Raw genomic sequence first — 24,507 nt, forward strand, 5'->3', positions numbered from 1 at the left:
AAGTTGAAGGAAATGCTTGTAAGGGAGGTAATTTTAATATTATAAAGTAAGGGAGTAATTTTCAGGAAAATATTTTTCATATAATTGACAAAAGTGTAACCAGTGGCATAGCCAGAGTTGAAATGATGTGGATGTTTAGCCGAGCGGAGCGAAGCGAAAAAAAATTTAGACCTTTTTATGCAGATTTTTTCTTTTATTTAAGCACATGTATTCCCCCAGAATCCGACACTAGTTAGATCTTTGTTTAAATTCAAAATACCAACCAATAAATATATTTACATTTTAACCCAATTTTATTGTTTCCTCGAAACTACCATCATTCAATCCATAAATATTTGATGTAAAGTTTCCCACCCAATCTTATATTTGACATATCAAAAACGGACCCCATTACAGCGGTACTTCTGTATAATTTAGGAACTTCGGAATATAGGAACTGAAGTGACTTCTCTTTCCAGGAATTTGAGTCTACAACCTTGGGTTTTTGATTTTTATGCCCCACCTACGATAGTAGAGGGGCATTATGTTTTCTGGTCTGTGGCTCCGTTCGTCTGTGCGTCCGTCCATTCGGGTTAAAGTTTTTGGTCAAGGTAGTTTTTGATGAAGCTGAAGTCCAATCAACTTGAAACTTAGTAGACTTGTTGCTTATGATATGATCTTTCTAATTTTAAAGCCAAATTAGACTTTTGACCCCAATTTCACGGTCCACTGAACATAGAAAATGAAAGTGGGAGTTTCAGGTTAAAGTTTTTGGTCAAGGTAGTTTTTGGTGAAGCTGAAGTTCAATCAATTTGAAACTTAGTAAACTTGTTGCTTATGATATAATCTTTTTAATTTTGAAGCCAAATTAGACTTTAGACAACAATTTCACGGTCCACTAAACATAGAAAATGAAAGTGGGAGTTTCAGGTTAAAGTTTTTGGTCAAGGTAGTTTTTGATAAAATTGAAGTCCAATCAACTTGAAACTTAGTACATATGTTCCCTATAGTATAATCTTTCTAATTTCAATACCAAATTAGATTATTACCCAATTTCACGGTCCATGGATCATGGAAAAGGATAGTGCGAGTGGGGCATCCGTGTACTTTGGACACATTTTTGTTGATTACTAAGCTAAATGCGTTGCAGGAGACATAAAAATACCTGGCGTCCAATCTTCCGGTCTTGTTAGCACTCTCATGTGCACAATTCTTGTAAGATAAAGTGTAACTCATATCATAAGCAATGTCTTTGACAATTTGAAAATTAGTCGTAATCAAATATTTTTTAACCAGTTATGACCCTTTGAAATATAAATCCCATTTCATTTGCTGTGTAGCTTTTATTTCTCTTAAGATATTAAAAATAAAAAAGAAATAAGAAAAACAATGCTTTTTAGTTATTCCCTTGTTCCTTGCCCTTTGATAGATAGACTATGACATGTAATGTGTATGGCTGGGAACATTGGATCTTTGTTCTTTACTGATTGAAAATAAAATTAGTATTTGAACTTAGATAGAAACGAGAATTCATAAGCTTAGGACTAGCCTAGCAAAAATTTGAAACACTATTCTGCGATTCAACTATCTTGTTTACATAAATTAAATTATCCAAAATGAAAGACCAGGCATACTGCTTTGAAAATGACTGGACGTTAGTCTTATATCCCCAGCCTTGTTACATTTGGATACTTCCGAGTTAAACTGCTGCTATTTTTATTTATTTTTTTTGTCAAAATGATGTGGATGCTTGAGCATCTGAGCATACATGCAAGCTATGCCACTTGTAACATCTGATATTCATTATGATTTTTTGTACAGATTTTTTTTTATCATTAATAGGGAAAATTTTATATTTTTTTCCAAATTGCAGAATACAGCTTTTTATTTGTTGACCAAAATTAAAGACATTTGGTTTCTTTCAAAAAGCCTTTTTAAAGTTCTTCAAATACCAATTGCTATTTTTGTCATACAGGGAACGTAGCCATTCTTTCCTGTCAAATGTCTCCGAGAATAGCACACATGAATTATCCCGAGCTGGTAGTTTCTCTTCGGCAAATGTGAAATTCCCTCTTACTGATGACCATCCAGAGGGTAAGTGGTTTAGCAAACCTCAATTAAAGTAACTTTTAAATTAGTTTTTTTTGTACTTTTGATATGCACTGTTTATTTTGAATTATTTATCTTATTTTATGCTTTGCAAATACACGTACAAGTGTTATGTTTTCTGGTCTGTGTCGGTCCGTTATTCTGTCATAAAACATACTCTACTGGTACACCTGTATATACCGTCTGGTGTCATGACACATAGCTTTATTTTATGTTGGATATGTCATCGTGTGCCGTACCACATAGCTAGAGTTTACTGGTACATTTGCATTTGTCATTATGTAGATGTTGTATGTGTCATCATCCTTGCAGATGCATCATAAGCTTATTAGTTATTTTATTTCTATTATGCATACCTGTTTGTCACTTCTCAACCAAAATTAATAAACCTATTGACTAGATGTTTAGTAGTGCTTTAACTGTATTTATTTTGATATGTATTTTATTTCCATATCTGAAAAGATAAATAATAATTTACTTTGTTATGTTTTAGGCCCAATTAATCATGAAGAGGAAGTAGAAGATGATGATAGTTACCATGACACCGACCTAGAAGGAGTTGAGGAACACAAAAGTATCATTTTACATCTCCTGTCTCAACTCAAACTAGGCATGGATCTAACTAAGGTTAGTATATTAAAAAAAAAAGGATATTGAGTGTCAATACAGTATATTTATATTTATATATATATAATAATAAGCAAGTCTAAAACGGTAAAACATCACCAATTGAAGGTAAAATCATGAAAAAATGTTAAACATGTCACTTGCCTACACATTATAGATTATGAGTTCGAACTCAGCACACAGCAGGTTCATTCTACTCCAATCTTTATTGAGTAAGATAGTTAGTTCTAAAAAAATATCTGAAATGATGGAGGAACTATTTTTGGAAGAGGACTCGCATATTCATTTAAGGTTATGTCCATCCGTACATACAATGTCCCAAAATAAGTTTCTGTTCTCTAACTAAAGTTTACTTCTACCAAATGTATTGAAACTTCTATGCAATGCTCATTACCACAAAACACATATCAACTACCAATTTGGGCAGCTTCATTTTAATCTTCATGAGTTATGTCCCTTTATAACGTTAAATGCAAGCAGGCCATCATCATGATTTTTATGCATATCCACAATTTTACAGTATTTAACTGTACGCGTTCTATCACCTATAGTATTAAAAATATTTTACAGGTGGTTCTTCCCACATTTATTTTGGAGAGAAGATCTTTGTTAGAAATGTTTGCCGACTGTATGGCACATCCTGACGTGTTCCTTAAGTAAGTCTTCTGCCATGCTTGTTTTTCTTTAATTGTTTTAGCATGAACTAAAGATTCTCATGTTTAAGCTTGAAGGCTAATCCAAAACCTTGCACTATGCAGAAATTCCAGCTTTTGTTACAAGGATGAAGATGCCAATATTAATCAAACCAGACTTATCGTTTCAAACATGACTCTCTATAGAGCATTTAATTGAGAAATTTCTCGATTTCATATTGCAGCCCATGTACAAAAGAAACAAAAAGCACAAACATACAGCAATGTCAAGGAAATAACACAGCAATAAATTGTACTTGATCAAATCTTTATATGTAACCCAATAATATTTTGGTTTTCATATGAAACTAGATATAAACTATAGATTTTGGTAGTAAAAAGATTTCTTCAGTGAAATAAATATCTGTGTGCTATTACAGAATTCCAGATTTACCTGACCCAGAGTCTCGTATGATGGCTGTTTTAGAGTGGTATCTTACCTCATTCCATGCTGGCAGACAGGTTTGTTATGTTTACCCCATTCTTTGCAATCAGAAAATTTTTATATCTGAACAATTTTTAACACTATTTTTTCCCATTTTTGTTTTACTTGTATTATTTAAGTATGAACTAAGCCATTGTTTTGTTTTGTTTAATTTTTTTAAACTATGTTTTGCTATACTAGGATCTTTTATAGCTAACTATACATTATGGGTTTTGGTTTTTGTTCATTGTCGAAAACAGTATGATGACTTATGTGTGTCAATTTGTCTCAAGTGGATAGTTACATTGCCTCTTTAGAAATCATACCACATCTCCTTATATTTTTACTGTAGTAAACTAAGTTTTTGATTTTTTGAAGTATTTGAAATATTTAAATATTTATTCCAGGGATCTGTTGCCAAAAAGCCATACAATCCCATTATAGGAGAGACATTCCATTGTTCCTGGAAATTACCTAAGAAATCAAAGATGTCTGACGATGAGGGATCGTCTGTTGATACCAATCAATCGTCTGTCAACATAGGGGAAGAAAATGTACAACTTATCTATTGTGCAGAGCAAGTCTCTCATCATCCTCCAGGTAAGCACCAGTTTTTGTGTAGGGGAAGAAAATGTACAACTTATCTATTGTGCAGAGCAAGTCTCTCATCATACTCCGGGTAAGCACCAGTTTTAGTGTAGGGGAAGAAAATGTACAACTTATCTATTGTGCAGAGCAAGTCTCTCATCATACTCCGGGTAGGTATTGTTTTAGTGTAGATGTGGTAGACTTGGGATGTTATTGTGTGAATGGGAAAACATATGCATAGATTGTCAAAACCGCGAAATCAAATACCCACAAAAATCAAAGAAAATTGATACCCACGGAAATAAATGAATCCACAGTATATTTGAAAGCAATGCTTAAATAAAGTACAGGCTCTAAAAAAGGGTTCAGGGCAGAGGGTGATTACAATTTGTTTTTTCTTATAAAACAATTATCCATAAATGGCATGCTTTTTCCATGTGAACAATTCATCAAAAAGCTGCCTAGAATGACAAGAAAAAAATATCTTTCTTTATCCTAATCAAAAGCAGGCTTCTGTCATTACCTGTATATCATTTCAACCTAAAAACAAGGAATGGTTTAAAAACAAATTTTGACACTATAAATGCTTATCAAAGGGAAAATGTTGCTTCATAGTTGGATTTTTCCTTCAATGAATTTATGTTCTATTTTTTTTTCACATTAATATATTATGTTTCTTTCATGAGTTTATTTTAATAATCATGTATTATTTATTTTCAGTGTCAGCATTTTATTTTGAATGTCCAGGAAAACAGATGTGTATGGATGCCTCCATATATACCAAGTCAAAATTTTATGGAATGTCTATTGGAGTCAACCTAATCGGAAAAAGTATGTTAGATTGATAAATACATTATGTTAAAATCAACAACAAAAATCAATAACTGCAATAAAAAATCAACGTGAACCCATAGATTGTCTTAATACTGCACAGTGATCAGAATGAACTTACAAAAGAGTAATTTCAGTAAGGGCCATATTTGGTCCCATTATAAAGTTCAATGTTATAAGACAAAAAATGTTTTAAGTTGACTTACAGACATGTGAGAAAGTTAAATAGAACTATTTTTGTCAAAGTTTATTTCTAACACGTTGATTTTGACATCCCAAAAAGCTCAAAATTTGGAAAAATCAGCTGGATTTCAACCAAATTCAGGACCAGGAAAAATAGAGCACAGACAAGCTAAATATTCAAATAAGACATGTGAAATGTCTTCACAAATCACAAATAATATGTTAAAATATTTTTGTTGTCAACGTATGCGCTCTATGTTTCATGTCCAATAGTCAATGGAAATTTCCCCATTTTCATTTATTGTTTTGTGGAAAATCAATATGAGTACAACTTGTAATGAAATGCAGGAATGTAAATTTTATGAATCGCAGGAATGTAAATTTTCAACAAAATGGCTTATTTCCTACCTAGTCACTGTATTAGCTATAATTAATTGTAATCGGGGATCTCCATGGCCTGTTTAACGATGGCGCCCCGCCATCGTTCAAATGTCTTGCGCCATCGTCAAATGACTTGCTCCATCGTTAAAAAGTCTTGCGCCATCGTTAAATTGTCTTCCGCCATCGTTCAAAACTTCATCGTTTTTTTGTAGCCCGACGCCATTTTTTTTTTTTATCAATTATAATCAAATGCATGTAATTGCATAACCCTTAGGCTTTTTATGTTATAATCCAATACAATTCTAACGCCTGGGGGATATATCCGGATTAAGATCGCTAATCACTTGTACCTGAGCTTGTACAGGTAGATCAACAAACCAGACAGGAGAATACTATCTGAGGATAGACGATCCATTTGTCGAATTAACCAAATAAGTTTCAGCAAATGATTATGATAATTTAGATTAAATAGATAAATTAATAATCCAGTTACAAAGAAAACAGTTTAACAAGTCGAACACGTGCTTTATTTTGACTTACGCAATCGGCATCCCCCTTTTTTAAGAAGTACAAAATAAGACGCAAAACAGTAAATATAATTTCATCGCAAATAACTCAAGTACTGCTGTAACGATAATTTAGAATTACTTTAAAAGTTTAAAAGAAAAAATTTAATATTTCCTGTAAGAAATATCGTATCGTAATTCCGAATTCATTTCGTATATTACAATCAAATTGATACATCCGGGTTTCCGGTTTCTTTTCAGACTCGAAAGATGCATGTTGCACAGCATCAATTTGCCAGATAAAGTAATTAAAAACCTTTTCATTTGTCAACATTAGCTTTATAAATCTCTTTAACCTTTTACATAACCCGTACGAATCGTTTTGTTGTTGCTGCAAATCAGCCATACCGGTAATGGGTTCTGAATTTGACAGTGTCCATGAAAAATAAGCTCCACATCATATGATTTTTAACCCCCATAACAATTACCAAAAATACAAAAAATCTACATGGGGACCTTCGTGACAGCTTTTGGTCATCAGTGGCGTAGCTAGGCTGTTTTTAAGTGTACGCCCCAACCACGGCAAAGGGTTTGAGATCCCAATCGGACCCAGGTTATAACACCTTCTAGCAGTGGGTTTCGAAAAGGGGGGCATTTCTTTTATAAAAAAAACTAATCATTAGCAGGTTGAACATACCTAATATAGAATACTTTTTTTTATCTTTTATATTTAATGTATTCATTGTGTTGATTTGAAATCTAATGGTCATTGGTGTTAGGGTAAATATCCAAACTTGTTACTTTAAAATATGTTTAAAGGAACCGTGGGATAAGGCCCATTGCTGTGCAAATGTCGTTAATGAATATGAAATGATTAATTTGCAAAGATGTTTAGATGCATTATGAAAATTCGTAAAGGGTTTCGTGAAACCGTAGTTCTCGCTAGATTGCCACTTCCCGCGAAAATTGAATCTTTTTATCAGTCTATAATAGGATTTTAAATAATCAAACATTTTCGTTAGATTTTTTTTTCTTGATCTGGTATATTAACTTCTACCCTAGTCTCATGACAACATCTGAAGGTTTTCAAAATCATTATATAAAAAATAATAATCACAGAGAGTCTGTTAAATCTGCTAAAAGATAAGTCTGTATGTCAGTTGAAAAATGGAAAAAAAATATACTTTCAAAATTTTGCTTCAGACATTAATCACAAAAAAAACTTCTGCAAAAGTTTCATAAAATTCAATGAAGGATTAACAAAGTAATTGAAGTGTAACAAACTTTATCAATAGACTGTATATGCAAATAGAAATCCCTTTTATCAGTAGAATACGGGGAAATTAAAAATTAATTCATCATTCCAAGGTCTGGATAATCTTTTGAGAATAAAAAGCTTCTGTCCAACTTTCGTAAAATTTAGGTTTGACAAAATCATTTATATTAAAAAAAATTAAAAAAAATTTTTACACCATGTTGAACCTAAATGTTAAACAATTGTCGCCTCAAATGATTCAGACTTCCACAGACAGAAAAATGAACAAATATATGATATACATGTATAGTACCATTTGATCGGGGAAAAAATGTTGCTTTATTCGCAATTACAAGGAATTGAGGGAAGATTTAAAAGACTGATGTGCTTTATACCAGATCTTTTTAATTTATTAAGATTAAAATATTTTTTTTACCAAAATTCAAGTGTACGCCCGGGCGTTTTGACGTAAACGTAGCTACGCGCCTGGTCATTCTCAACTGAGGGGTGACCATGAAGACTTGGCATTTAAATGATTAAAAACGGCAATAAATGAAAAAATGATACTTCTAATTCTATAATGAAAATTCAAATAAATATAATTTAAATTTAGAAGCAATGAATTAGCATGTTCACCATTCCTTGTTTGGAAGGATAAAATACTTCCGATCGCGCTACACTGTACAGCGTAGACACGGTTTGTAATGGTGAAAGTTCCTCCATCGTTCAATTCTCATCCATGGAGATCCCTGGTAATATTGGTCAATAAATCCTAATTTGAAATTTACGCTAACAAAGGGGGCTATTTTAGGACCTTATTGAACATACTCCTTTTTTAGTAACATGATATTGAATATTAATAGAACATCACAGATTGTTTTTGACTCATTCCTACTATAACAAGACTACCACATGATGTAGTATTTTATTTTTCTAATGTTAGAAGTTGTTGTTGTTAAGTATCCCCAAAAAATTTATTTCATGTTTTAAATACTGACTATACTATGATAATTCTTGCTAGACAGTCTACCAGGTATTGCATTCAGAATATAAAAGGCCATGTTTCTTGTTATTTTCAGTTAAGTTAAAGCTCCTAGCTTTGGATGAGGAGTATGTGTTTTCTATGCCAAGTGCCTATGCTAGATCAATATTGACAGTTCCATGGGCTGAGATGGGAGATAAAATTAATATGACCTGCCAAAAGACAAATTTATCATCTACAGTTACATTCCACACAAAGGTATTTATTTTAAAATGTAATTATGTTTATCTAAGAGAGTATCTGTTATCCATTAAAACTTAAAGTTAACGAAGCACATCTGCTAGTATTGATAGCCAGCCATCAGCCATGCTTTCTTTTCCAGTCATTTTGTTGGTAATATTTATAGATTCTTCAATTGCTTCATGTGAGATATATTAGTTCTACAAAGAATATCTTATATTTATCAACTTGTCGTATGTTTTAAATATTAAAGACAAACACTCCAATCATAAAAAAAAAATGGTAAAATCTGCTTTATACAGAAAATGGTGTGGAAGATAAGGCAAATTTAGTTTGCTGTACATTTGTTTAAATTGAGAAAAATGAAGAGTGAAGAGTTAATAAGTGAAAGACAAACTTTGTAACATTGATAGAGTTATATTATTGATTGGCTGTTATTTGTTTAACATTCATTGAAATGTGTTCAGTGTAAAACATGACATTTTTGTCATTTGACTCCTCTCCATACACTGAGTGAAAGATTTAAATGTCTCCTTCCAGTTTGGCATAACTGCTTAATAGATTCCCTTGACTTAGGTCTAACTGCTGAAACAGCTGAGCTTTGATGACAATATTTTGATATATCTTGGTCAGCATTGTTGGAGATTTGATACATGAAGTGGTCATATCCATATATTCACTAGAAATAATAAATATATATTTGTGGGGTTCAAAACACTTTCCTGGATAACTGTTATCAAGAATGCTCTAAAAATTGTAAAGTAAAGAACTTATAACTACTTAAATGAATATGTGAGGAGCTTATGAACAAAATGGATTTAACAAGAATAACCAAAATCATCAATATCTAGGGTCAACTGCCTGAGGTAATTGAAACCTCAGTTTCTAATAATTTCTATTGTCTACACTTTTGAATACACAAGTTGTATATTTTTATAGAAGATCTAGAGTTGATTTGATATTAATATTTCCTGTTAAGGATAGAATCATTTATTCATGCATTTTGTCTTTTATTTTATTTTTGTAGCCATTTTATGGTGGAAAACTTCACCGTGTGAGTGCTGAAGTGAAGAACAATTCAACAGGGAATGTTTTCTGTAAAGTTCAGGGAGAATGGAACAATGTTATAGAATTCTCTTACTCAGATGTAAGTTTAGAAAGACTGAGGTAGTTTTCATTGTTAGAGCAGAAGATAGAAATTAAAAAAACAATAAAAAATCTTATTCTTGCTATGAGCATATGGCATTTACTCCAATATTAGTACAGTCGAATTAAATAATACAATAATATTTTTATATCATAGAAATAAAAGCAGATGTTCCTTGTCAAGTGCCTGATTTATTGTTTGATTTGGGGAGGAAACCAATTGGTATTTAATTGTCATGCCTGCATTGAAAGTCGCCGAAGCATGAAATAGTGATCCTTATTTACACCATCATCACTGTCAACAACGTTAAAGGTTAAGTTTTGGATTCATTTTTTTCCAGATTTTAATGTTTTGTCAAAATTTCATGTTATATTACATTAATTAAACGGAAGCTTAATTTATGATCAAAAGACAATATTCTGAACAAGATTTTTCATTTTTTACCCCAGTTCAAGAATTTTTTTTTGCAGTTAACATTGCACTTTTATGTTGTCAGCGGACATATCAGATGGAATCCTTTCAAATTGTTTTAAAGGTATTTATTGAAATAACTTTGTGATATGAACAACTGATAGGATTTTAATTGACTGTTATAGGGGAGAAGTAAAACAATTGATGTGACCTCATTAGAAACATGTAAAAAGAAAGTAAGACCAATAGATAAGCAGGGAGATTTTGAATCACGTCGTCTATGGCAACATGTGACCAATGCTTTGAGAGCCCATGATGTAAATATAGCTACAGAACATAAGAGATTGGTGAGTGTCCTGTTTGTAAATAAAGTTGTAGTACACAAGTCACAAACAAATCTATTATTAAGTATGATAGAATCGAGAACGGAAACATGGAATATGTCAAAGAGACAACAACCTGATCAAAGAGCAAACAACAGCCCAAGGCCAACAAAGGGTCTTCAACGCATCAGAAAAATCAGATGGCCCCCTAAACAAAAATGTATACTAGTTCAGTGAAATGGACACCACATTATAGATGTTTTGTGAGATCTCAACCCTCCCTTTAACCTCTAGCCAATTAAAAATAAACAAAACACACAGCAGTACAATCAGTAAAAATCAGTTTTAAAAAGTTCAATGTTAGAATAAGTAACAGAAGAAACTAAGCAAAATGGCAATGCTCAGCTATGATTAACAAAGGACTTCTTACAATTAGTCCCAAGTTACTGACATGCCAGCTCCAGACCTCAATTAAATAGATTGAAAAATTTTGTCTCCATCACTGAATATCAACCACAATTTTTTCTGTAAATTGTATATTATCATGCCATCAGAAATTATACAATCAGAACATTTCCTGTTTCTTGTCAACAACTGGTTTTAGAATAAAAAAAAATCTGAAGTAAGACCCTTTGAGTGAATCGATACTAATTCCAATTTTGCCATCTTTAATGACTTGACAGAAGTATCTTAACCTATTCCTTGTGAATAAGTCTGTTCAAAGATTTGGTTAGCATTGAAGTAAACTACGTCAATTTTGCAATTTGCATAGAATATTTCCATATTAAAAGATGTGATGTGAAATGCCTGAACATATAAGATGTCTGTACACTAATTACAAGAATCTGGCATGTCAATTGAAACATATGGATATATACCTATTGCTGAAGACTTAAAATTTGTTATTGAATATAGTTATTGGCTGGCTGGCCCACATCTTTTTTATTAGTATATAAAATCCATCTTATAAATAGCTGAAGGACTGATTATCCAATGGTAAAAAGAAACGAAGAGCAGCTGTCTTGTTTTTTGTCCATGGATTTATGAGTTTTGAACAGCGGTATACTACTGTTGCTTTTATTTACATATTACCTCACCTCTCCATTTATTCAATTTTTTGGGTGGATCAAAAGCATGTACCTTTATATATAGACTTGATTAAAGTAGTTTTAAGTTTTGCAAATTCGAACTGAATCTTTTGTTACAATGTGTAAACATTAAAATTTACTGTTTCTTAATTTTTACTTTTTATCCTCATTTTCATGACATATCAATTTGATTATTCATGTTCTTTATACTTCAGTTGGAAGAGAGACAAAGGGAAGGAGAAAGGCATAGGAAAGAAACCAGTACTCAGTATCCTACTAAGGTAAGCATAGGGTAAAGCTTTTGAAATGGTTGCAATTCTGTGGAATAGATTTTATGTAAAGATTGCATGAAATGCATCAAAACATTATGGGACTGACTTGTTCCAAGGCTAATCACTTCCTTTATTGATACACAAAATATAGTGCATTGATCATAAAATTCAATACATCCTATCCATGAAAATTTCCAGACATTTATCAATGTAATTTATGCTCATATATTCAAGGCACAAAATGATGTTGCACTTTTCAAGAAAATTACATAACTTTTGCAAGTTGCAGGAATCTAATATCTGTTCTTAAAATAGAATGATCATTGTAAAAATCAACTTTGAAAAATTTATCTTCCTTTGTCTAGAATTGCTGTTAAATCAACTACAACCAATGCAATAATTGATTTTAATTTCTCACTGTTAAATTGAAGCAAGAAATGAAAAGCACTTTGATTTTTGTTTTACCAGCGATATAAGTAGCTGAGGTAGAGACATGGAATTTGCTTTTCCAGTGAAGATGACATTGTGTCACTCGCATCAACAACTGTTAAGTTTTTTGCTGAATTAGTTTGACAGGAAATACTTGTGATAGATTAATTATTTTTATGCCCCACCTACGATAGTAGCGGGGCATTATGTTTTCTGGTCTGTGCGTCCGTTCGTTCGTTCGTCCGTCTGTCCCGCTTCAGGTTAAAGTTTTTGATGAAGCTGAAGTCTAATCAACTTGAAACTTAGTACATATGTTCCTTATGATATGATCTTTCTAATTTTAAAGACAAATTAAACTTTTGACCCCTATTTCACGGTCCACTGAACATAGAAAATGAAAGTGCGAGTTTCAGGTTAAAGTTTTTGGTCAAGGTAGTTTTTGATGAAGTTGAAGTCCAATCAACTTGAAACTTAGTACAAATGTTCCCTATGATATGATCTTATTATTTTAAATGCCTAATTATATTTTTTACCCATTTTCACGGTCCATTGAACATGGAAAATGATAGTGCGAGTGGGGCATCCGTGTACTTTGGACACATTCTTGTTTCTACAAAGTTGAAAATAAGAAATCAACCTGCCACTGGACTTTTTACAGCCTTTCATCCATTAATTAACCTCTATAGTAAACCCCAATGCATATCATATTTTTTACTTGACCATAATAATGAAACCCCTGGCAAATCATCTTATTATTCTGAAAACTTTTGTATTGGATGATTGAAAGAAATACCTGATTCATTATTATTTGTTGGATACCATTTTTTGTGGATTTCCTGGGTATAGTTGAACCACAAAATTAAATGTTCAATGAATTACAAATATCATATAGGCTTATATACAAACTTTGGCAAAACCACGAATTTCAATATTCAGAAAAATGTTTTCCTTAATCAATGAAATTTGGTACCCACGAAAATAAGTGAATTAACACTATTTAATTAGTTTACTTTATTTTTTTACCTCATTGATAGATTTACAGAATACAATTAAAATCATAAGCTTATATAAACTGAGGTTTTCAGTAAATTTGTAAATTTCTATTGCAGTATTTCAAGAAAGATGGTGACGGCTGGACTTACAATAATATTTTACAGAAAGGAGATTATAGAGGAAGCCTCTAGCGCTCAGAAGTAGTGATAACAAAATTATTCAACATGTATCATATAGACTGTGATATTATAAAAATGTGCTATGTCCGTATTAATTTTTATTGTTTATTGTTTAAGAACAAGCATTATTTGAATTTTTACAAGTTTAAGATAAGTTTACATTATTTTTCTTGCTGTTGAAAGACAATTGAAGTGCATGTAACTATAAGTCTTATTTAAGTATATTTTTAGGGGGAATAGCGTGGGAGCATACTTGTAAGAGGACCTAAATATTTGGCACTCAGTAGGGAGATCGTTCTCTGTTTTTGTATTCAATAAGATGTTATTCTGTAAAACCAGAAATCAAAAGTCAGGGTTTCACATGGTTTTAAATATTTCAATAAAAATTGCTGCTCATGGCAGGATTTTAAAAATTAGTATATGTTTATCACCTTCTGTTTTCTGGATATTAAAATAAACTTATTTTCATTTCCTGTTTATCTGCCTCACATTATCTCAAAATCATTGACAATTGAAAAATATGAATACAAATTATATACCATAGTATGTTTGATCATATTATATAAAAATCCTTTTATATGTTCACTGATACCCTGATTTCTCTGTAATTTTATTATTCATTGCTTATTGCTTAGTTTGACAACTTCAGCAGGCTTTATAAACATAAATTGTCTAAACTCTTTTGCATAAATACAGTGGACTCTACTTAATTGCATAACCGTGTTTATATTTTCATGAGAATTTGAAGTACAAATCATTTGCATTCCTATTGTAAGTTTAAGAGTTAACTCCCCTGAAAACTATAATAGAACCAGAGAAACATTAACATGTCAAAAAGGATCAAAAGGACAAGATCTACAAATCTATCTTTATTTGCATGACCTTAAGGTAGCACAATACAAAGATTTAATAACTCCATCTCCCAAGTTTTAAAATGCTATAACTTTAGTAATAATGCTTGAAAATTTATAAAAGTGGTAGTTTTGGATAGCTAACAGATTACTCTTTCAAATTAATGCAATGTTAGTATTATGCAACAATTATGTAACCAATTATAATGTTAACTGTGTCTAAAATATTTTTCACCAATTTTCCACTTTCAAATGAAATAAGCTTCTTCATAGGTATCCCTAGAGGGTTGATTTTATTATACGACCGCAAAAATTTTAATTTTTTTGTCGTATATTGCTATCACGTTGGCGTTGTCGTCATCGTCCTGCGTCGTCTTGCGTCGTCGTTGTCCGAATACTTTTAGTTTTCGCACTCTAACTTTAGTAAAAGTGAATAGAAATCAATGAAATTTTAACACAAGGTTTATGACCACAAAAGGAAGGTTGGGATTGATTTTGGGAGTTTTGGTCCCAACATTTTAGGAATTAGGGGCCAAAAAGGGCCCAAATAAGCATTTTCTTGGTTTTTCGCACTATAACTTTAGTTTAAGTGAATAGAAATCTATGAAATTTTGACACAAGGTTTATGACCACAAAAGGACGTTTGGATTGATTTTGGGAGTGTTGGTTCCAACAGTTTAGGAATTAAGGGCCAAAAAAGGGCCCAAATAAGCATTATTCTTGGTTTTTGCACCATAACTTTAGTATAAGTAAATAGAAATTTATGAAATTTAAACACAAGGTTTATGACCATAAAAGGAAGGTTGGGTTTGATTTTGGGAGTTTTGGTCCTAACAGTTTAGGAATAAGGGGCCCAAAGGGTCCAAAATTGAACTTTGTGTGATTTCATCAAAAATTGAATAATTGGGGTTCTTTGATATGCAGAATCTAACTGTGTATGTAGATTCTTAATTTTTGGTCCAGTTTTCAAATTGGTCTACATTAAGGTCCAAAGGGTCCAAAATTAAACTAAGTTTGATTTTAACAAAAATTAAATTATTGGGCTTATTTGATATGCTTTATCTACACATGTACTTTGATTTTTGATTATGGGCCCATTTTTCAAGTTGGTCCAAATCAGGATTCCATATCAAGTATTGTGCAATAGCAAGAAATTTTCAATTGCACAGTATTGCACAATAGCAAGAAATATCTAATTGCACAATATTGTGCAATAGCAATTAATTTTCAATTGGAGTTATCTTTCTTTGTATAGAATAGTAGTTGATAATATATGTTGGAAATTTGCCAGACAAGACTATGATGTCATTTTCTATTTTTATTTGCCAATAACTTTATGTAAATAACTTCATTGGAAATTTGCCAATATAAAATGTTGCTGATGAAGCTTTTTTTCCTTATCTTATCTAAAATGTTTTTAGATAATGTATGTTGGACATTTGCCAGACATGACTATGATGTCATTTTCTATTTTTATTTGCCAATAACTTTATGTAAATAACTTCATTGGAAATTTGCCAATATAAAATGTTGTTGATGAAGTTTTTTTTCCTTATCTTATCTAAAATATTTTTAGCTTAAAAGTTGTGTCCATACTTGTTCTCATTTCAGATTTCATAAATAAAAAGAAAATTTCTTCAAACATTTTTTTGACAGGATTAATATTCAACAGCATAGTGAATTGCTCAAAGGCAAAAAAAAATTGTAAGTTCATTAGACCACATTCATTCTGTGTCAGAAACCTATGCTGTGTCAACTATTTAATTTTAGATTTAAATAAGTTTGAAGAATAAATCTTTTATTGATTTGTAAAATCTTGACATCTGTTTTGTGTAAAAAACCCATATAATGTCAAAAATTTGATCACAATCCAAATTCAGAGCTGTATCACGCTTAAAAATGTTTTGTCCATACCTGCCCCAACTGTTCAGGGATCGACCTCTGCGGTCGTATAAAGCTGCGCCCTGCGGAGCACCTGGTTATATGTTGTTCTTATGGCCATTATCTACAAAAGGGTATCTCAAATTTCAGATAGAATGTATAGAACAAATTTTACACCTAATTAAACATTATCTTCTTTTATGTGGTTAGGATGATTACACTAATTTGAGATTTAAAAATACGAGTGAACCAACACCTGAAGTGGGGATCGTGTGGTAGGGTAAAAACGAGTGGATACCGCTAGGTATTCACAGTCATCTTGAAAATAAAGAATGTGTCGACAAAAAAGACAACAACACTCATGTTTTTACCGCATAGTATCTGTTTTGTTTACTTTGTGTGATTTCATCAAAAATTGAATAATTGGGGTTCTTTGATATGCAGAATCTAACTGTGTATGTAGATTCTTAATTTTTGGTCCAGTTTTCAAATTGGTCTACATTAAGGTCCAAAGGGTCCAAAATTAAACTAAGTTTGATTTTAACAAAAATTAAATTATTGGGCTTATTTGATATGCTTTATCTACACATGCACTTTGATTTTTGATTATGGGCCCATTTTTCAAGTTGGTCCAAATCAGGATTCCATATCAAGTATTGTGCAATAGCAAGAAATTTTCAATTGCACAGTATTGCACAATAGCAAGAAATATCTAATTGCACAATATTGTGCAATAGCAATTAATTTTCAATTGGAGTTATCTTTCTTTGTATAGAATAGTAGTTGATAATATATGTTGGAAATTTGCCAGACATGACTATGATGTCATTTTCTATTTTTATTTGCCAATAACTTTATGTAAATAACTTCATTGGAAATTTGCCAATATAAAATGTTGCTGATGAAGCTTTTTTTCCTTATCTTATCTAAAATGTTTTTAGATAATGTATGTTGGACATTTGCCAGACATGACTATGATGTCATTTTCTATTTTTATTTGCCAATAACTTTATGTAAATAACTTCATTGGAAATTTGCCAATATAAAATGTTGTTGATGAAGTTTTTTTTCCTTATCTTATCTAAAATATTTTTAGCTTAAAAGTTGTGTCCATACTTGTTCTCATTTCAGATTTCATAAATAAAAAGAAAATTTCTTCAAACATTTTTTTGACAGGATTAATATTCAACAGCATAGTGAATTGCTCAAAGGCAAAAAAAATTTGTAAGTTCATTAGACCACATTCATTCTGTGTCAGAAACCTATGCTGTGTCAACTATTTAATTTTAGATTTAAATAAGTTTGAAGAATAAATCTTTTATTGATTTGTAAAATCTTGACATTTGTTTTGTGTAAAAAACCCATATAATGTCAAAAATTTGATCACAATCCAAATTCAGAGCTGTATCACGCTTAAAAATGTTTTGTCCATACCTGCCCCAACTGTTCAGGGATCGACCTCTGCAGTCGTATAAAGCTGCGCCCTGCGGAGCACCTGGTTATATGTTGTTCTTATGGCCATTATCTACAAAAGGGTGTCTCAAATTTCAGATAGAATGTATAGAACAAATTTTACACCTAATTAAACATTATCTTCTTTTATGTGGTTAGGATAATTACACTAATTTGAGATTTAAAAATACGAGTGAACCAACACCTGAAGTGGGGATCGTGTGGTAGGGTAAAAACGAGTGGATACCGCTAGATATTCACAGTCATCTTGAAAATAAAGAATGTGTCGACAAAAAAGACAACAACACTCATGTTTTTACCGCATAGTATCTGTTTATTGTAATACTCTGTTAAATCTTTATGAACACTACCCAAAATTAACATAAAGATTTAACAGAGTATTACAATACTTTACCACCGGTTTAGAAAGAAGAAACCTGCTGGAAGCTCTTACAGATTCAACATCAAACTACAGCAAAAGCGTTAATCATTAACACAGCTCATAATTAAATATTTACGGATCTACCAATATTTTAATTTCCAAAATGTGCGACGATCATACACCTCACACCATTACCGACGCAATTGGAAGCAGTAACTGGAGGGTCCCAGAGCGAAGCCAGTTGGCTGTACGGAATGAACAGTGAGGTGTTGTCCAATTTGGAATTCACTGACATGATTATTAGATAACAATAACGTACAATACCACCAAAGACTTCCCATGAGATTAACTACACAGAACGGGATAGATGTCAACTACACGAGATGCTGTTACCTTTCAAGAAAACACTAACATTTCTATTTATATATTTTCTATTTTAATTTACTTTCACTTTCACTTTCTATTTATATAACGTCACCATAACTACTATTATGTAACTTACACTTCTGGTTAAAACCGCTAACCGCTAAATTCATACTTCACTGTCATATTTCTTTGTACAATTGTCCTGATGATGCCTATCGATTAGGCGAAACATGTAGACCCAATAAACAGATACTATGCGATAAAAACATGAGTGTTGTTGTCTTTTTTGTCGACACATAATTAGAGATTTCTGAGAGAATGGAATACCATAGAGACAATCTGAGACAGCCTTTTGAAGCCCATGATGTGTTGATAAGATTTCGTTAAAATTTTCTGTATAGTTAAAGAGATGATAGAGCTAAATTCATTCAAGTGAACTTACCCAGATTTTGCCACTTATTACATAATAATTGATTATATAATGATTGCATAATAAAAAATTGCATTCATTTAAAAGATTAATCTTTTATCTATCTATATATACCTCTTTTGTTATTTTCTATGCATTCATAAGAAAGTTACAGAATTTCAAAGGTTAGTGATTGGAAGTAAAAAAATCTTTGTATTGTGCTACCTTAAGAACTGAAGATTTCAGTATAGTTATTGAAATAAGATTACAAGTGTACTGTTCTTGAAAAAGTATTTTTGCAAGCTAAGTTAACTGATATGTAGTGAAGAAATAAGGAAAATGTCAAATATGTTATATGCAATAAATTTGTTTTTAAACAGTATTCTGTTCATTCTTTGTAACGACATTAAACATGTTAAAGGATCAATTGTTAGTGTCTTGAATGTGTTAGTCATTAAGATATGTTTTTTTTTTATGAAAATGTGAAGACTACTAAAGATTTATGGGCAAAAACCTATATATCTATATATTTATATGATCTATGATGTGTCTTTTTGCACCTCCAGTTTCTTAAATACCTAGTAGTATTTCATCGAAACATTAAAGTCATAATAAACGAGTGACTGATGAAAAATAATGTTATTCCAATTCTTGAACCAATGCATACAAACATCATAAACTTAGTCTGTGTACGATTTTATCATTTTTATACGACCGCAAAAATTGAAATTTTTTTTGTTGTATATTGGTATCACGTTGGCGTTATCGTCCGTAGTCGTTGTCCGAAGACATTTGGTTTTAGCACTCTAACTTAAGTAAAAGTAAATAGAAATCTATCAAATTTAAACACAAGGTTGGTGACCTTAAAAGGAAGGTTGGGATTGATTTTGGGAGTTCAAGTCCCAACGAATTAGGGGCCAAAAGGGTCCAAAATTAAACAGTGTTGATTTCATCAAAAATTCAACTATTGGGGTTCTTTGATATACTGAATCTAACCGTGTATTTAGATTCTTAATTTTTGGTCCCGTTTTCAAATTGGTCTACATTAAGGTTCAATTCTTGGGGTTCTTTATGCTGAATCTAAACATGTACTTAGTTTTTTGATTTTGGGCCCAGTTTTCAAGTTGGTCCAAATCGGCGTCCAAAATTAAACTTTGTTCAATATATGGGGTTCTTCTATATGCTGAATCTAACCATGTACTTAAGATTTTTAATATTTAGGACCAGTTATCAAATTGGTCCACATTGAGGTCTAATGGGTCCAAAATTGAACTTTATTTGATTCTTGGGGTTCTTTGATATGATGGTATTTAGATTTTGGATATTGGAATACCACAAAGGGATGGTAAGAATTGTCTTTGGGAGTTATGATGGCTCAAACGGTTAAGGAATAAGGTGCAAAAAAGGGGGGAAAAGTGTTTCCAGGTTAATGGACAATTATTACTTAAGTACAAAACATAATTTAAAAGCAGTGTAAGGTTGATAATTGAAACTCATTTTAATAGGTCACCTAAGCTGCTCTCAGTGGCGGATCCAGAAATTTTCATATGTGGGGGCCCACTGACTGACCTAAGAGGGGCCCGCTCCAGTCACACTTCAGTGATTCCCTATATAAGCAACCAAATTTATTCCCCCCCCCCCCCTCTCTTCCTAAATCCGCCTCAGGCTCTTAAATTATGTATATTGGAAAGTTGCTAAAGCTTTGTTATTAATGAACTTTATTGGAAATTTGCCAATATAAAATGTTGCATTGGAGTTATCTTTCTTTATCCAGAATAGTAGTCAAATCAACTTAAATCATGACGGTATGACATTTTATATTTTATGATGTATTTAAATGAGTAGTTATTGTTGAATACTCCATTAGAAATTTGAATTGAGATCATTTTTGGAATAAGGGAAAGGGGGAGGTGAAATAAAATTGGTGGGGTTCAATATTTCTTATTTCAGATTTCAGCAATGAAAAGGAAAATTTCTTCAAATATCAAAAGATTAATATTCAACAGCATAGTGAATTGCTCAAAAGCAAAAAAAAACATTTTAAGTTCATTAGACCACATTCATTCTGTGTCAGAAACCTATGCTGTGTCAACTATTTAATCACAATCAAAATTCAGAGCTGTATCCACTTTGAATGTTGTGTCCATACTAGCCCCAACCGTTCAGGGTTCGACCTTTGCGGTTGTATAAAGCTGCGCCCTTCAGAGCATCTGGTTTTCGCATAAATTTTGTATAATCATCAATTTTTTTTCAATCTGTCAGTGTTGTTGTGAAAATATGGTAGGTAATTAAAGTTCGTGTTTTGAAGCCAAAGTTTAACAAATGTCACCTGTTTGTCAATAAACAACAAAAAAGCATGGATATTGAGCACGTGTTTTACGAGATGGGTCACACTGAGGTCACTTTGCATACGGAAAATATGTTGCTTCCTGAAAGCATAATGTCCTTGAAGGAAGCAATTCAAATAAAGTAAACTTCTTCTAAATATGAACAAATTAAAAAAATTTCTTCCGAAAAAGGTATATGTACATAAGTTTTATAATGAAACTTTCCATTGAGTTATAAAAAACATATGCATTAATTTTTTTTAATTTGAGGTTTCTTATGATTTTAAGTACTGTAAATTCAGAAATTATGGCGATGTTTTTATTTATATGTTTAAATATTTCGATAACTAAATGCGACTAGGTTATAATCGTAATTTTATATGAATTGAACAGGATTTTTATCAATATCTGAAAAATTAAAATCACATTTTAGTCAAAAATGACAAAATCGCAATAATAAAAGCACCAATAATTTCTAAATTTTCAGTATACTTTTATAGAATCTTATATTTATTGAATTTGTATTTATTTTTAAAACTGTTACAACACACACTTTTTTAAGTTAGCTTGAAGGCTGATATTTGTAGTTCTTTTCATGTGCACATTTTTCTGCCACACGTATGTTTTTCAGTCTGTGCATCTATTTGTTCGTCAGTTTGTGTCTGTCCCACTTCATATTAAGTTTTTAGTCAGGTAGTTTTTGATGATTTTGAAGTCCAATCAACTTGAAACTTAGTACATATGTTCTCTATGATATGATCTTTCTAATTTTAATGCCAAATTATAGTTTTGATCCCAATTTAATGGTCAACATAGAAAATGATAGTGTGGGTCTGGCTTCAGATATGGGCACATTTTTGCCTCTTTTTATTGATGTGTATTTTGCATTATAAGCAGTCAACCTGATTACAAACTATCGTTATTTGAATTCCGTGTGGAAAGAGGTCGGGTCAGTTTCGAGTGTTATCTGCCATCTAAAGATATTTTAAAATTATTTCAGTCGTTGATATTACAACTTAAAGTCGACTGAACATGAAATATGTTGCAAATTTTACAATTTAAAGCATATTTCTGTACGTGAAGCTGTATGACTTATAGTTATTTCGCACCCCAAGGGTGACTGGGGTATAGAAATATGGTCACTTGGTCTTCTCCCGACCGGCAGTAAAACGCTTGTCAAAGTGGGGCGTGCGGGCTGTGCGGGATGTATCAAGTTCGCAGTCACGTCCGGTCAGAAGGGGGACGTTAAATCCGATGCCTCGTGTAAAGAGAGTGCCACGCTCTTTGCACGTTAAGAACCCTTGCAACAACTCTTTGAGGGGTCCGTAGGTGGCCTGTTGCAAGGCAAAATTTCTGTCCCTATCCAATATACCCTCATTTTCCAGTGGCAGTCCAAATTTACCCGACCATCATCCCAGATGGCCTCTATTGTATCAACCTACCTATTGTATTTATTGTGAACTTGTTCTCGTCCTGAATATGCATGAAATATTTGCCACTGGACGTTAAGCAACCAACAATCAATCAATCAATATAGTTATTTCGGTCTTAGAAAAGTGTGAAGTTATCGTTCCTGAATAGTTGGAACCGTTGTAGCCTATCTGGGTCTCACTAATTAGAGACAAGAAGCGTAAAGAAGATTATTTAGCGACAATACATAAATAAAAAAATATCATTGAAACAACTTATTCCCAATAGTTATTGAAAAAAAATATGCATTATGTTTTATTAAAGGGGCGCTTATAAAACAGTTTTTACATTATATTGATAGATAAAAAATTAAATTATTATAAAGAAGAAAGGGATTGTCTAGTTTTTATTGAATATTAAGAATATGATTTATGACGTAAAAATTAGAAATCAAAACAAAAATTTTCCAACTCACTTTTAAAGAATGTATTGAATCAAAACCATACAATTTCATTTCCTTTCTAACCGTGAAATTCGTCGTTCTTGATAGGAACACCATTAATAGGTGTGGCTTCACTCTATCACACCAAATAAGAGTAGCCTCGTGAGAGATAACGATTCGCGCGTTCCTTGTTTTTTTATTGTCGTTTCGTCACTAAATCATTCTTCTTGTCGCTTTTTGTCACTAAAATTCTTCTTGTCTCTAATTAGTGAGACCGGCGGGTTCCGTCCTTATTAACTTCCGTGTCTGCACTTCAAAACAACCACATTTCCAATTAAGACAATTAACGATGCCTAGTCCTTGATGTTGTGTACCTGAGTGTCATTTAAGAGGAGGAAATGCATTTCCAAATGACTTAATAAGATGGAAAAGTTGGATCAACGCAATGGCTCATACGTAGATTGTCATGATGAAATCGGGGTCCATCTCAATCAGCTGTTGTTCGCAAGGCACATTTTGCCGAAAACGACTACATGCAGGAAACTATTCATGGTAAAACTTTAATTTCTTTAAGAAATAGATACTGTTATTTATATAATCGCCATGCAATTAAACCAAAGTCTGTTTGCAACCGCAATTATCGTTAAAGAATTAAAAGGGGGGGGGAGTAAATTCATAATTTTTGGGATTACGATTCAATGTGATTTGTTTGAGATTGTTTGGTGAATGCTACAACAATAAGGTTTTCCTACAAGAGGTATATCATACTGAGAATTATTTTAGCAGTAATTATTAGTAAGATATTAGAAAAATATCAATGACAATGTAAACAGGAACAATACAATGACATGAATGATGCTCTCTTCTATATTATAGTTATTTAGGTATGTGTGTTGCATAAGTCTTTCACAAGTTTAAAAAAAAACTTATGTTATATATATATAAAACTTTTTTCAGGGCACAAACTTAACTTATGTCCACTGCCATTCCCAGCCTATTTGCATGCACCATTTGCAAGCAAGAGACTGAATGGTTTGCAAAAATAAAAATCAGGACAGTGTCCCGTTAAACCAAAAGAACTAAACTGGATGAATATTGTAGGAGAAATCTAGAGGAAAGTTTCGATTTGTGAAAATGGTTTTCCCGAAAAGTCATTCATCCTGCAGAAAGATTTATGACTGCCCACCACTAACTGACAAGCTCATGTTGAGCTTCACAGATGAAATTACACAAACACCATAAATGCCTGTGTTGCAGCACAGATTTCGCAAATCATGACACAACCGTGCATATTTTTTTTATACCTTTTTATTTTTATATAAATAAATTTATATTGTGTAATTTTAGA

At 31.9% G+C, this 24,507-nt stretch overlaps 1 protein-coding gene across 2 annotated transcripts in view; it reads left to right on the plus strand.

The window, feature by feature from the left end:
• LOC139482217 (oxysterol-binding protein-related protein 11-like) overlaps window positions 1-19,357 on the plus strand; it is a 30,263-nt gene extending 10,906 nt beyond the window's left edge. For both annotated transcript variants that reach the window (XM_071265948.1, XM_071265949.1), the window contains exons 12-23: window positions 1,955-2,073; window positions 2,582-2,715; window positions 3,286-3,371; window positions 3,788-3,869; window positions 4,239-4,431; window positions 5,140-5,250; window positions 8,655-8,815; window positions 9,825-9,944; window positions 10,541-10,702; window positions 11,982-12,047; window positions 13,577-14,527; window positions 19,212-19,357. In XM_071265948.1, the coding sequence (XP_071122049.1) occupies window positions 1,955-2,073; window positions 2,582-2,715; window positions 3,286-3,371; window positions 3,788-3,869; window positions 4,239-4,431; window positions 5,140-5,250; window positions 8,655-8,815; window positions 9,825-9,944; window positions 10,541-10,702; window positions 11,982-12,047; window positions 13,577-13,651 (1,309 nt within the window). In that variant the 3' untranslated portion in view covers window positions 13,652-14,527; window positions 19,212-19,357. The remainder of the gene's footprint in view (window positions 1-1,954; window positions 2,074-2,581; window positions 2,716-3,285; window positions 3,372-3,787; window positions 3,870-4,238; window positions 4,432-5,139; window positions 5,251-8,654; window positions 8,816-9,824; window positions 9,945-10,540; window positions 10,703-11,981; window positions 12,048-13,576; window positions 14,528-19,211) is intronic.
• The last annotated feature ends 5,150 nt before the right edge of the window (window positions 19,358-24,507 follow it).

The sequence above is a fragment of the Mytilus edulis genome, chromosome 7 (assembly GCF_963676685.1).
Source record: "Mytilus edulis chromosome 7, xbMytEdul2.2, whole genome shotgun sequence".
Classification (NCBI taxonomy): domain Eukaryota; kingdom Metazoa; phylum Mollusca; class Bivalvia; order Mytilida; family Mytilidae; genus Mytilus; species Mytilus edulis.